At 44.8% G+C, this 14,050-nt stretch overlaps 1 protein-coding gene across 4 annotated transcripts in view; it reads left to right on the top strand.

Moving 5' to 3' along the window:
- The window catches only part of LOC107391651 (nesprin-2), an 81,979-nt gene that overhangs the window by 21,137 nt on the left and 46,792 nt on the right, over positions 1-14,050 (top strand). For 3 of the 4 annotated variants that reach the window (XM_054742058.2, XM_054742059.2, XM_054742056.2), the window contains 6 exons: positions 2,485-2,616; positions 5,457-5,650; positions 8,078-8,216; positions 9,341-9,580; positions 10,676-10,828; positions 12,719-12,877. In XM_054742058.2, the coding sequence (XP_054598033.2) occupies positions 2,485-2,616; positions 5,457-5,650; positions 8,078-8,216; positions 9,341-9,580; positions 10,676-10,828; positions 12,719-12,877 (1,017 nt within the window). The remainder of the gene's footprint in view (positions 1-2,484; positions 2,617-5,456; positions 5,651-8,077; positions 8,217-9,340; positions 9,581-10,675; positions 10,829-12,718; positions 12,878-14,050) is intronic. The other variant, XM_054742060.2, reaches the window with a different exon arrangement.

Below are 14,050 nucleotides of genomic sequence, written 5' to 3'. Positions count from 1 at the left end.
GGGATCCCAAAGCATGCCCAGGCCAGCCAGGAAACATAAGACATGTTTCCGTTACCAGACCTCCAGGGTAGTTCCTGGGATGGGGAACTTGACCAGGAGGTAGGACGTCCCAGTCCTCTCAGCTGTTGCATCTCCATTCAAATCCAGCCCTTTCAGAACTTGTTCAGATGTCAGCGTATCACCACTGCTTTGGCAGTGAGTGATGTCACCGATCAGCCCCCAAAAAGCGCCCAAAGTAACATTAATAATATTAAAAGCATTAATTTTATGGAATATATCATCATTTAATCCATTCAGAGGACAAGAGCAGCTCTGAGATTTGTGAAACTCGCCCTGTTAATTAGGTCTGTGGAGGAATCCACAGAGTTCTCCGGTGTCGGGAGTTAGATTTTAAATGTGATCGGTTCTTTTTTTGTTGCTTCCATTGTGCATCACCAGCTACGTTTCTAATTTTACTGCGGCCGGTTGTTTTGGACATCTGCTGATGTCATTTCCTACTGAGTTACAACCAATCAGCGTGAGTTAACCGAGGTTCCACTCAGCTACTCCACCGGGCCGTTCGGAGTACCTCCTCCAGAGCACGTACTCAGAAGGTTCCTGAAAACGGCCGTTCGGACAGCCCGGTCAGGTGGAGGAAGTTCTTGAAGTCTCTCCATTGGGTCCTGGGTCTTCTTTTAGGTCTCCCTTTGGATGATGAGCTTCTTGCTCTATCTCTAAGGGAGAGCCCAGAAACCCTGCGGAGAACATTCCCTTTTGCCGCTTGATCCGTGATCTCATTCTTTCAGTCACTACCCAAATCTCGTGACCAGCTCAGCTCCCAGCTCACCATGGCAGCCCGCATGACTGTAAACGCAGCACCAATCTGCCAGTGACCTCTTACTCCATCCGCCCCTCACTCAGGAACAAAAACCCAGAGATACTTAAACTGGGGCACGACCTCGTCCCTGACTTGGAGAAGACACTCTACTCTATTGGATACGGAAACTCTTGGATTGAGAAGCTTGACAACTGCATGTCATGATGTCAAACTAGTGTTCATTGACTCACCCATCGTGACTCGTGGCGGTGCAGGCTGCTGTTGATTTAGAGTCCAAGAGAGAGCGAAGCACACATTGGCTAGTAGAAGCTAAATATTAGCATTAGCAGCTCCACGGCATGGTTGAACAAAATCTATCAAGTCGACGAGTTCGACCGGGAAACGTCTGAGCCCTCCTTCCTGACCTCTTCCGGGAAATGGCCCAGAGTTCCCCAAGGCGGTATTCCTGGATCAAAAGGACTTCCATTTACTTTTATTAAATGCACAAGAATATCTAGATCTACCTTCAGCTCTGTCTCCGTCACCTACTTTCGTTAAAACCTCGGTTCAAACCTTCAGAGCCGTTGAGCTAAAGCTAGTAGTTTTGGACCCATTAATACTGGATTTGGTCTTTAGCTTCAGCCCTCCTTTCCGCTGGATGCAAAATCAACGTGTAATAAAATAGAGCTGTTTCCCTTCCAACTGGGAGCAATTCTGCTGCAAAACGGCAGCAAAAGTGTTCCCCGTCGCTGGTCCTACAAAGCCACACAATCACAGGAGAAACAACAAGATTTCTGAAGTTCATAGCAAGAAGAACGACAGCTGCATGTCTCCAAAAAGATCTGTGGCTTATTTTCCTTCCTGTCTACAGCGGCTACGGGGGGGTTCACAGGAAATGACGTGTCTGCATGTGACTTTTATTTTGAAAATTTCCTGATGTTTTATACTGATGTTGGACGTGTTTTGGGAGGGTGATGCATAAAAAATAGACTAAAAACGTAATGATTGATTCTGGGATGCGTCCAAAGCGTTAGACTTTGCTCCTGGTGTTAGGGAACCCGTCCACCGTTACGGTGACTGATTGCCGTGCAGTACGTTTCACGGTGGTTTCACATCCGGTGGAAAGAAGGGGTCATGACAAATCATGGAACTGTGGAACATTTGTTGGATTTCTTTGCGTATTTCTGTTTCACACGGATAGAAGTGGGTAAAAATATTCAGCTTCACTGACATGTTTTTTCATACATTTTTAAAATCAAAGACGATATTTGTTTAAATATCTGAAGATGAATGTAAAAAAATGCTAAAAGTTGAAATCTAAAATGCAAAATATAAGATAAAAACAGAACTGATCAAATCTTCATCCAGTTAACAAAAAGTCCCTGTAGCATCATTCATTTCAAGTGACCCTTTTATTAAAAAGTAGTTGGTTGTTTTGAGTACCCACACCTGAACCCCAACATCCACTCCAGCATTTATTCAGAGCTTGGAATAAACTGCTCTTTTGAGCTGGTCTCAGACCAGTGCTCAGCTGGTATTTGATGTTTATTCCATTCACTGTCTGATGTCAGATCTCCTCAACTTCATGGTCACTAATCTACATCATGTACGGTGATGGATAAGGTTGTAAAAGCACTTCTGTGATTGGCCGGAACAAAACACAATAATTTTTCTGCATCTGCCCCCAGATGTGGTCCCTCTGGGAGGAGGACAGCATCTGGTCAGACTCTGCCCTGACAAGTATCGAGACATCATTTACCAAGATGCAGGAGGGGCTTTGCTCTGAGGAGCAGGCATCAGAAAACCTCACTATCTACAAGGTATTTTTATGAATGTGTTTTTTCTGAACATCTAATTTACCAACATGCAGCGGTCCAGAGGATAGAGCGCTGTTTGAAATGTTCCATCTGCTCATTTGGAGAATACCGGGGATGCAGGCCACGCCGGGCTTTGTACATTGCACTCAAAACCTAATTGGCTCAATTAAATAGAGCTGAAAAGGGTTTTTTCTGTAGGGGTACATGATGTTCCTCAGCTTTCACGAGGGCTATTAGTGGTGCAGAGACCTCTAAATAAACTTGCTTCGGTTTATTCTTGTTGTTCTGCTTTGGAACTTTTACTGTCATGTAATGGATGATGAAGGTGCTGCAGAAGATCCCACCAAGGCTGTGAGTGGGAGAAGAGGACGTGCAGCAGGATGGTTTCAGCAGACTAAACCTCTTCTCCTCGTTACTGAGGCCATCAGGTCACGACATCCCATGATACTCAAATATACTGAAATTTAAATCCAGTTCAAAACAAGTCACTTAATTAGTTGAGTCTGATGTAGTGAACTTGTTTTTCATTTAAAAAATGCAGTTTTCCTGGAAGTTCTTTTGCATCCATGTGTGGCACCAGTGGGTGGACGATTCCTTCCATTCAGCGGCCTCCAACTGCTGGCTTTATTTCCTTAGCCTGAGCTCAATGAGTCACAAAAAGGACAAAAAATACATTTTCTCTGCCGGTCTAATTTTAGAAACTAGAAACCGACAAACACTGGAACTGTTGTGTTGTGGAAGTGTGCGTCTGCCTGTTGGTTATTACACGCTTCAACAAGGAGCACCGTTGGTTTTAAAGGAGCCAGAAGAGAGGAGCTGCTGCTCGTTTTTTATTCCCAGATGTTCGTGCATGACTGGAACGTTTGTTTCAGGGTTGGTGATTGGGGGCAGCAGAGATGTCTGTCCCAGACAGCAGTTGGAGAACGTCCACTGATCACCTCGGAGATAATAACTTTATATTAACTGCTGGATCAAGTAAATTATCCTCAGGTGTTTCTAAAGAAACCGAATAACTTCTGCCACTGAGGATTTGAACAGTTTTCCCTGATAACTTATGTTCTGTAACATGAATGAAGTCCTGACACAGAACCCTGCAGAACCCCACAGAGAACGTGTGTTCCCTCGTGTTGATGATGCAGAGGAAACGTCTGTTGGTTATGTAAGTGGATCCGTTTATGACACACTTTCTTTTTGAGCCATCCTTTGGGAAGTTGGTCCAAACTTCACCACAACACTATCCTGTGTTTGTGCTCAGAAACTTTACTATGTTTTAAAGTTCAAATTGTGGATATTTACAATAAATCGAGTGATTTATTTACAGCATTTCCACAGTAAATGTTGACATAGAAGCTAACTGGTGATACACAGACCATCTCAGTGTGACCCTTCACTTAAAGTGGTCAGTACGTGCTTTTCTATTCTTCCTATTTGCATCTAAATCATTCTTTGTTCTTCGTTCTGAACTCATCATTATTGCAGCTCTACGGGTTCCCCTTGTTCTGGGGAGCGAGTGAGTCGTTTAGCTGTGGTCTCTCTGTTGAGCCTTTATTTAAAAAGTGTCTCCAGGAAGTAGAAATTAGGAGCTCATGGCATAAACATAAGCTATTGCTATCAAACGATGACCATGAGCCCAAAAACCAATGTCTCAGACAATGTTTGCTGCTTTGCTGCGGTGTTCATCGCTTCCATGTTCAGAAGGAACTAGCCTCTCTGTAAGAGCGAGTCTCTCAGCAAGTCCTTCTCGATACTGGAGGAGGTTCATAAACACTCGTCCTTAAAGTGCTTTGCGCTAACAAAATGGTAAATGGTCTGTACTTGATATGGCGCCTTCTCGAGTCCTAGAACCCCCCAAAGTGCTTTACAACACAATCAGTCATTCACACATTCACACCCTGGTGGTGATGAGCTACATTGTAGTTACAGCTGCCCTGGGGCGCACTGACAGAGGCGAGTCTGTCTGCTGTACGCAGGCGCCACCGGTCCCTCCGACCACCACCAGCAGGCACAGTGGGTTAAGTGTCTTGCCCAAGGACACAATGGCAGTGACAGACTGAGCGGGGCTCGAACCTGCAACCTTCTCACTACGGGGGCGAGCACTTGCCTCACAGGAAGTACTTTCCTCACAGATGTGGGAACATTTCAGCCTGGCCAGCCAAGCCAATGCTTCCTGGGAATCAAAGAGCCTAGTAACGCAATAGCCCCACCCCCTTCTAACCGAGCCAATCAGCGCTGAGCAGCGTACGTCACACGCCACGATGCTCAGTTTCTCATAAACAACGAAGATGCATCCTCTGTTCGACGTGACTTGGACGTGTCTTTAAAAAGTTAAAAGCCTTTCTTCTGAAGAAGGATGTTTTACCATCGTCAGACGCCATCTTTGACTACATCTAAAAAAACTACAGTATTGCGCAATACAGCCGTCATTTCCACCTTTGTACTTTTAGCTGGCTGGTCCCGCCCCTCATGGTTCTCTCTGCCTGTCTGGCAGCCCAGGCATGGAGCATTATCTATCATGAAACCTTCACCAGGCACTTTGCACGGGTTCTGATGTGGGACTGTGTGAAGAGCTGTGTGGATCATCAAATCTGACAACCCAACACCAGGACTTCTCTACTTCAGCATCCTTGACCATGTTCAGCCAGAAGCAGCAGTTCCATTCAAAAAGTCTGTGGTGTCAATAGAGATTATGCCATGAAGTAGTGCCTTCTTTTTTTTTTCTGTGTGTGTGTGTGTGTGTGTGTGTGTGTGTGTGTGTGTGTGTGTGTGTGTGTGTGTGTGTGTGTGTGTGTGTGTGTGTGTGTGTGTGTTTAGTGCATTAGTGTAAAATTGTGATTCTTTGACAGCAGGCATGTTGCAGACTGGAGGAAAGCGAGCCTCGCTTCAGTCAGATGCTGGAAAGTGGGCGGAGTCTTCACAGAGCAGGCTGTAGTGGAGTGGGCGTGTCCATCTTAAAGCTGGAGGCCCGCTGGAGGTCTTTACGTGAGAGGTTGGAGAGGGAAACCTCCAGTTCAGACAGAATAAAGAAGTTGTGGAGCAGGTGAGAGGAAGGTGATGTGTATACAACACAAAAATATTTATTACATAAAGTATTTTAGTTGTTTTCTTTGCTTTTGCTTTTTGGGGCTGACTTTAAACCCTGGAGTTCGGATAAAGACAAATAAAAAGAAAGGGTAAATGACTATTTAACTAATTCATAAAAAGTGTATCTTGTTTTTGACAGAATACAAATACCACACAATCTGTGCCCAAACTTCTAATATAATCTAAACGTGGGATTACAATGATGGTGTCCAGCATATATGTACTGTGATGTATTTATAGAGCATCATTGTGAAGCACTGGAAAGAAAGATCTGGTGCTCATTTGTACCAATCCTGATGATGCTTCTGGTAAAAATAAGACATTTTGAGATGATTTGGGATCTGGACCTACGTTTGGTCTCTCGGCCCAAATAAAACGTAAATAAAAACATTTAGCTTACTCACCACTTTATGTTGGAATATACTCATAATGAAGTCCTTCATCTAGCTCTTGTGAATTAAACCTTTTACTGGAAGTTTCTGTCCAGGATTCTTCCTCGCCATCAAACGTTTTCAGAAACCTCTCATTACTTTGATTTGTAGTTCACCTGTGACCATTTCATTACATTTTTCTGGATCTCTGAGTGAACATCTTCACTTTTGTTTAAGGGGTTACGCATGGAGAGGCGGAGATAACAAATGAACAACAACCACCTTTCTGTCACTAACTGCCTCCACAGCAGCAGGCCAGGGCTCTCGGCTCCAGCCTACGACGACGGGCCGAGGCTAGCTCCTGCAGCTGGGAAAGCTCTCACCGAGAAATGAATGTTTAATTTTACTGTACAAAAGATATCTCATTGATTTACAGTTAAATGGTCCACAACCAATCACATTGCTGAAAACATTCTGATTGGATGCCTAATTGGGCCGCTTCAGCTAACTACTACAGAAAGCAGGCCACTTGTTAACCTCCTCAGACATTAGGACTTTTAAAACAATACAAATGAAAGTTTAAACACATAATTTAGCACATGCCCTGACTGCAGTAACTCCAGGTATTACCATTGACATATAAATATTGGACAATGGGTTTCCATAGGCTCCAATAACATGTTTTTGAAGATAAATGGGAGGTGGCCACCACCGCCATTTTGAGAGTGTCACAGGTTCCATCAAGCCCAGACAATTCCACAAAAGGGAAGAGAGGAGGAGCTGAGGGTGGGGCTGTAAGGCTGGGATCAACTGACGACACCCGGTCGAACTAGCTACAAGCTAACCTGAAGCTAACCCAAAGCTAACACGGAGGTGGGAGCTAAGCTAACGGAGGTAGCAACCTAGCTACAACCGGAGTTAACTGTGCACCACACCAGAGCTTCTGAGTCAGAGATACGCCGGGCTGACCGCTGGGTAAAACCGGGTGGAACACAGACGTCTCCCGAGAGCTCCACAAGCCGGCAGCCGCACAGCAGACAGGAGCCGCGATCAGACAGAGATGGGCCGAGCTGCGGGGAGGGGAGAACCGGGTGGAAAACATCGGTCTCCAGAGAGCTCCACAATCCGATAGTTGGAACCCAGCTCCACCAACATGTTATATTTTAACCCATTTTCTAAAGTGCAGCATTATGTTAAATGCACTGGGTTTTACCCTATTACTTTTAAATTTCATGGTTAAACAGTACATGTTAACATCTAAGCTCAGCTCGGCAGTGACCTAAAATATATAAATATAATTTTACTTACCGAAAACAATGAAGTGGAGACTCCTTGGACGCTCTATTAGAGCAATTAATGCCACAGCAAGTCATTTTGTCCAACAGTTGCACAAATAATATCCAAAAAGAACGCACAAACGCTACAACTAACGGTCTAAGTTGAGAGACTGAAAATGACCAAACAGTTTCCAGGCGAGACCGAGGCTCTACTGAGGCCTTTCCCCGGAGCGAGCTCTGTGGTCACGTGGGTCTGATGCTCATTAATTATACAGAATTTTTGGATTTTTATACACTTAAACAGAAGAGTGAGAAAAAAATTCACCCCCCTCAGAGTTGTCATGAGTGTAAACTAGATAATTTAAACAAAAAACATGTTCTGGTACCAGGCTGTAAACATGTTTATTTCTGCTGTGAAATTGGTATTTTTAACATGGGAGTCAATGAGGATTTGCTCGATTCTGACACCAGCCCCTAGTGGATGAGGGTGGAACTGCAATTTATTTCACTTCCGCGTTGTGGGGGCTTGGGTATTACGCCTGACTTTGCTTAGGGTCAGGGACGCTACTCTGGTATCTGACACTAAACCACACTTTCTCATGAGATGGTCGACGTCTCACATTCCAAATTATTTATGTAAAATTGTGTCTTTAATTTTTCGTTCGTTCATAAAGTTTGCTGATACCTCATCTGTTAGGAATGGATGTCATTTTTAAATTCTCAACCTCCCACCAGGTTTTTGAGAGACTCCGCTGAGCTCTCAGGTTGGATCGCCACGGCAACACAATTAGTGAGCGGATGGAATCAGCTCGATGCATCAGCCGCAAAGCAGTTGGATGGTCAGCAAAGGCGCAACTTATTTTTCCAGTCTGTGGTGAGAAGACTTGAACAAAACACTGGGACTCCTGCTACTAAAGCTGTTATTGCAGAAAAGACAACTGCACGTCTTTATTTTCTGGATGGCACGTTGCTTCTCTTCAGAGGAAATTCAGCAGATCAGAAGCAAGCTCAGATAGTTAGGGGTATTCTGGCTTACTCTACAGTAATGTTTTAACATGGAAGTGGGGCAGTTGTGATGTTCTTATCTGAAACCATTTAAGGAAACAAAGACGGTGTTGAATAGACCCAGAGTTCAGACTCACTGTAGCAGAAGCAAAAGGTCGGTCTAGCCATGGAAGCTCAGCAGGCCCGGACAGTCCTGTGCCCTGCCAATCAGAACACTCTATCAGTGTGATGGGCGGGATGATGCAACAGAGAAACTACAAAGATGGTGACAGCTTTGGACTATTTAGACTTGAGCTTTTCTTTGAGTCTAGAGCAGATAGATGTAGGCTACCAATGTTCTTCAGTGAGAAAGGGGGTGGTGGTGGTGGTGGGGGGGGGGGGGGGGGGGGGGGTTGCGTCTTTGACAGTGTCTGGCGGGCTGACTTGCTGACTGACATCCATAGCGGCGAGTACGTCTCGTTGTCCAGTTGCATGCGGAGACATTTAGACATTAGAAAGACAACAGTAGATTCCACCCCCCACGACAGATTTGTTTACGGGTTGTTGCCAGACTACAGGTTTCTTCCCACAGACCAGAACATGCTTGTTAGGGTGACAGGGTGAGCATCCTGTCACTGTGTCCCGATCGATCATGCGCCCTGGCTACTTGGCCATGGGGACTCACCTGAGAGTCCGGGGATTGAATCCCGCCACACATTGGTCAATTGAAGACTTTAAATCGTCCCTCGGTGTGAGCTAGACTGGTTGTTTGTCTCTGTGATGGACTTGTCCAGGGTGTCCCTGTCTCTCACCCAATGGGTGCTGGATATGGACATCTGCTCTCTGGTACACTGGTGAGAAATACGTGATTTGGAAAATAAGAGAGGGAGTTGAGAAAGCTTATTGGATGAGACAGAGGTCAAAGTGTCTTCCTGTGTCTTTCCAGATATTATAGCCGTGCTCTGATGGTTTTGTTTTTGTAGGCTAAGGCTTAAATAAACAAATACATTTCAGGCTTTGGACAAAGAGCTGAAGGCCAGATCTGAACTGAAGGTGATGGTGATCGGCGCTGCCACTCAGCTGGTCCAGCTTAGGGAAGCGGATCAAGACTCACACAGGAAAGTCACGGATGAAGAAACTTCCCCAACTCCACATCAAGACCTCGACTCCATCAGCCCTCGGGTGAGAGAGATAGAGTCCAACTGGTCCAGACTGGTTACTGAGGTGTCTCTTGTCCAAAAGTCTCTACACAAGGTAAGGGGACTCACAAATCCTTTTGTGAATTTTATAAAACAAATATTTTTTTTCTCTAAGTATGTTCTGATCACAAAAAGGAGAAACATCTGGCTCTGCATTAGCCAGCTAGCTAACAGCCACATGTAATGGCGTCAGAATTCCCCGGATGCCTTAAATTTAGTGACGTTACGGTGACGTTGTTGTTGTCCACGAAACTGTGAAAACTGACGTTGAGGGACTTGTTCAAATCAAAACTAAGCCATTAGTGTTCTGTTAGGACACTAGTCAGTGACTTGATGCAAGTTGCTGGGTTCCTTATATAGGAAACATTATTTCTGATTGGCTTAATGAACTGTGAATTGGAATGTTTCTTATGTGAAGTGCCTTGAGACGACTCTTGTCGTGATTTGGTGCTATATAAATAAACCTGAATTGAAAACTTGAATAGGAAATCTATTGGAAAAGCTCACGCTGCTGTTTCACAAGGTTAAATCCCATCTTTTCCACCAAATTCTGGATTGTTTGGAAATCACGCGATCTGGCTCGATTTCTGATCACGTGATCGGATCAAAGCATCACCACGGTTTTCATCAAATATAGTCAGACACAAACATAAAATATTGCAATGATTTATTGGACGTGTAAGTCTGCCAGATGTCCTCCACCCTCAGGGTGCAGCACCAAAACCATCCTGAGGACTCGTATCGGCCTTATTGACGTGAAGCCCATTCATGCACCCACGTGTCTGTCTGGGATCTCGTTTTATTGCTTTTGTTTCTTTCTTTTCTGGGTCTTCTCTTCCTGCTCTGTTGCTCTCTGTTCTCTCGTTTGCCTTTCTCTTCGCTCGTCTCCCCATCTTTGGTGTCCTTCTTCTCTCTGCTTGCTCCAGTTTGTGTTTCTCATCCTCAGTAAATAGCGTTATTTTTTACGTTGTTTTTTATTTAAATAGCTCACTGTTTCTGTTTGACCAACTTTTCATCTGAAATTATTTTGTAAAGGTGACATAAATGCGTACAATAAATCAAAAATGTGGTTTGACACAATTTGCTGTCAAAACAAAAGAATGAAATTTCATCGTAAAAGTTTAAAATGCTTGTGCCACATGTTGCTCAGCTGTGGCTGGAGGAACTGACCCAGCAGGGGGCGCTGCTGGAGCTCCAGGAATGGGTGGGAGCAGCTGAATCTCAGCAGGAGGAGCGTCGGAGAGGGATCCAGCAGAACATCTGCACAAACGCATGTCTGATCAGGATCCTGAACCACTGCAGGGTAATGAAATATGATCTAATTAGGTATTTATTATGTAGATGAAAGGTTTTTGCAAAAGCACAGGTGACATAATAACCTAATAATAAGTGATGGGATGAGCGTTCATCAGAGGATCACACCTTAAAGGTTTACAAACTCGTTTTGACCAGGTCATGCTGAACATGTAGTCCATCAGTTTCTAAAACAAAACCAGGTAAACTGAGAGGCTCACCGTGATGATCTACTCCAACTACCCATCAGATGTTTTTGTTCACGTGGCTTAATACTCCCTCTCTCCATGCTTTTGTTCTTTTTTAAACACAGAAACAGTTTTGTTTACCTGTTTGTAGCTACGGTTTCGCCGACAGCTGCCGGCTTCTTCAGGCTGACGCTGATGGTGGCGCGTCACTTCCTTCTCCGTTTATCTGCGGGCAGCAGAGGACGTTGTCGCCCTCTACTGCCCGCTCTCCCCTCTCCGACGATGCAGTCCCATGCGTGGTCCAGCGTGTAAACTCCGTCGTCCCTGTTCATGGTCCCACATCCACGTCTCCTTATCTCGATTGCTTCCTTGATCCATCTTTTGTATTTTTGTTGTTCAGTGGTTATGATCCGTGTGCTGTCCCAGTCCATTATATGGTTTTCTCTTATGCAATGATCTGTTACTGCTGACTTCTTTATTGTACTTTCTGCTTCTTCTTTTGCTGCTCTTGTGTGTTTACGATTTGCCTCTTTCTCGCACTCCTTTCTGTGTTCTATTGTCCGTGTGTTGAGTTGGCGTCCGGTTTCTCCTATGTATGTTTTATTGCAGAGTTTGCATGGGATTTCGTAGATGACTCCACATTTAAGTCCAGCTGGTATCTTGTCTTTTGGGTGCACTAGTCTGTTTCTAACTGTTGTGTATGGCTTTGTTGGTGTGTTTATGTTGTGTTTTTTCATTGTTGCTCTTATTTTTTCCGTTATGCCTCTGATGTATGGTAGGGTTATCACTGGTTTTGGTTCTTGTCTTTCTGGGTTTCTGGTTCTTTTTTTGGGTTGTTCTTTGCTTTCTGTTTTTGTTTGTTGTTTTCCTTTGTTTATTGCCCATGTCGGGTATCTGCAGGTCTTTAAAGCATGTTGTATGTGTTTGTCCTCTTGTTTACGGTCTCTCTCTTCTGTTATCATGTTTGCTCGTTGATATAATGTTCTGATTACTGACATTTTGTGTATGGTGGGGTGTTCTGATGTCCATAATAGATATTGGTCTGTGTGTGTTGGTTTCCTGTATGTGTTTATGTTTAGGGTCCCGTCGGTCTGCCTGGTGATTTTCATATCCATAAATGCTATACTGCCTTCTGTTTCTGACTCGTAAGTGAACTTTATTTTGCCCGTGTCGTCAATATTGTTTAAGTGTTGTGTTAGTGTTTCTGTTTGACCTTTTGGTATGATTTCCAGTATGTCGTCTACGTAGCGTTTCCATAGTTTTATTTTGCAGTTTGGGGGGGCGGTGGCTATGGCTTTTTGTTCCAGGTCTTCCATGAAAAACTCACACAGGGTGGCTGATAACGGGTTACCCATGGCGAAGCCTTCCAGTTGTTTGTATATTGTGTTTTCGTATGTGAAGTAAATGGAGTTAGCTACCAGTCCTATCAGTTGTGCTATGTCATCTGCTGTGAGGTTTGTCCTTTTGTGTAAAGTTTTGTCTTGTCTGATTCTGTTAACTACTATGTCTATGGTTTTTTGGGTTGGTGTTTTTGTGAACAGAGATGTGACGTCATGTGAGATGAGTATGTCGTTGTCTTCTATTGTAATTTCCTTTAGTTCTTTTGCCAATTCTATTCCATTTTTGCAGTGTTGGTCTGTATTTCCTAATAACGGGCTGATGATTCTGCTGATATCTTTTGCCTCCCTCTCTCTCTTCACTGCACTCTGAAGGAATGTCAGACTGAAATGTCGGCCCATCGGGCCACGCTGGATCACGTGACCCAGCCTTTACAGATGTTCACAGACCTTTACGAGTTGAATCAGGTTGCAGAGGAGGAGGGTCGTGTCGTCCAGCGGTGGATCCGACTGGAGAACGACCTTCGTGCTCAGGTGAAATCGCTCACTCCGATGTGTGTTTGGTTACAACATTCAGACTTAACTGGGAAGAGACAACTGTTTTATTTAAATAAATGTCATTTAGTGGATGAATCCAAACCAATTCAGTTGACGTTTCCATGATTTTTCATTGAATGGAACGAAGTAGAGGCACAGCGTCATCATACAACTCAATGTAGGTTTTGTTTGGTGTGTTTGTGCAACAGTGCAACTAAATAAGTGTAAAAATTAAACAAAGTTGCGGTGGTGGTGGTGGGGGGGTGGGGGGGTGGGGGGGGGGGGTTCATGTAATAACGTGTCTAGAGCAGTGCCAAAACACGAGATCTAGATGACCTGACCCGACTCGTCCGGTAGAAGGCAATCGAGGACAGAAGGGGTCTGTTGATGAGTCCTGGAATAGAGGAAGAAGACCTGTCTCTTAGTTTGGAGGTTCTGGTCCAGATGGACCTCAGCCAACTGCCAGAAGCCAGCACCTTGAACAAATCATGTCTGGGATGAGATACATTGGCCATAATCTTAGGTGTCTGTTTCCTGGTCTTGTAGATCATTGGTCTTCAAATGAGGGCAGGTTACAGCTCACCACCTTCTCAGCTAAGCAGACGACACATTGCGCTCCATTCCTGTCCTCAGCAGAGGAGGCTGTGCACCACGTGGTGATGGAGTTGGTGAGGATGCACTCAGTAATAGCTGAGTAGAAGCTGACCATGATCAGTGGCTGCATGCTGAACTTCCTCAGCTGCTGCAGGAAGTCCGCCCTCTGATGGGCGTTGAACATCAGAGAGGTGATGTTCTTGTGGTGCACTTTAGTGCTGGGTGGACCCCAGACAGCCACAAGACAACACTTCCCAAGGTGGTGTTAGTGAGTGTGATGGGTGCAGATAAGGCTGAGTTCCTCACACCAAGCCCTTCGTCAGGAATCTTGGCGTGACCTTTGACCCAGCTCTCACCCTGGATTCTCATGTCAGTTCTCTTGTTTGCTCTTCCTTCTTTCATCTCAGGAACGTTGCTAAGCTGAGTCCCATTCTGTCCCGCTCTGAACTTGAGACAGTTCTCCACACCTTCATCTCCTCACGCTTAGACTACTGTAACTCTCTTTTCACGTGTCTGAGCAGAACCTCCCTGAACCGTCTACAGGTGGTTCAGAATGCCTGTGCTCGGCTTCTGACC

The sequence above is a fragment of the Nothobranchius furzeri genome, chromosome 18 (genome assembly GCF_043380555.1).
Source record: "Nothobranchius furzeri strain GRZ-AD chromosome 18, NfurGRZ-RIMD1, whole genome shotgun sequence".
Lineage (NCBI taxonomy): Eukaryota > Metazoa > Chordata > Actinopteri > Cyprinodontiformes > Nothobranchiidae > Nothobranchius > Nothobranchius furzeri.
This window is presented reverse-complemented; position numbering and strand designations above follow the sequence as displayed.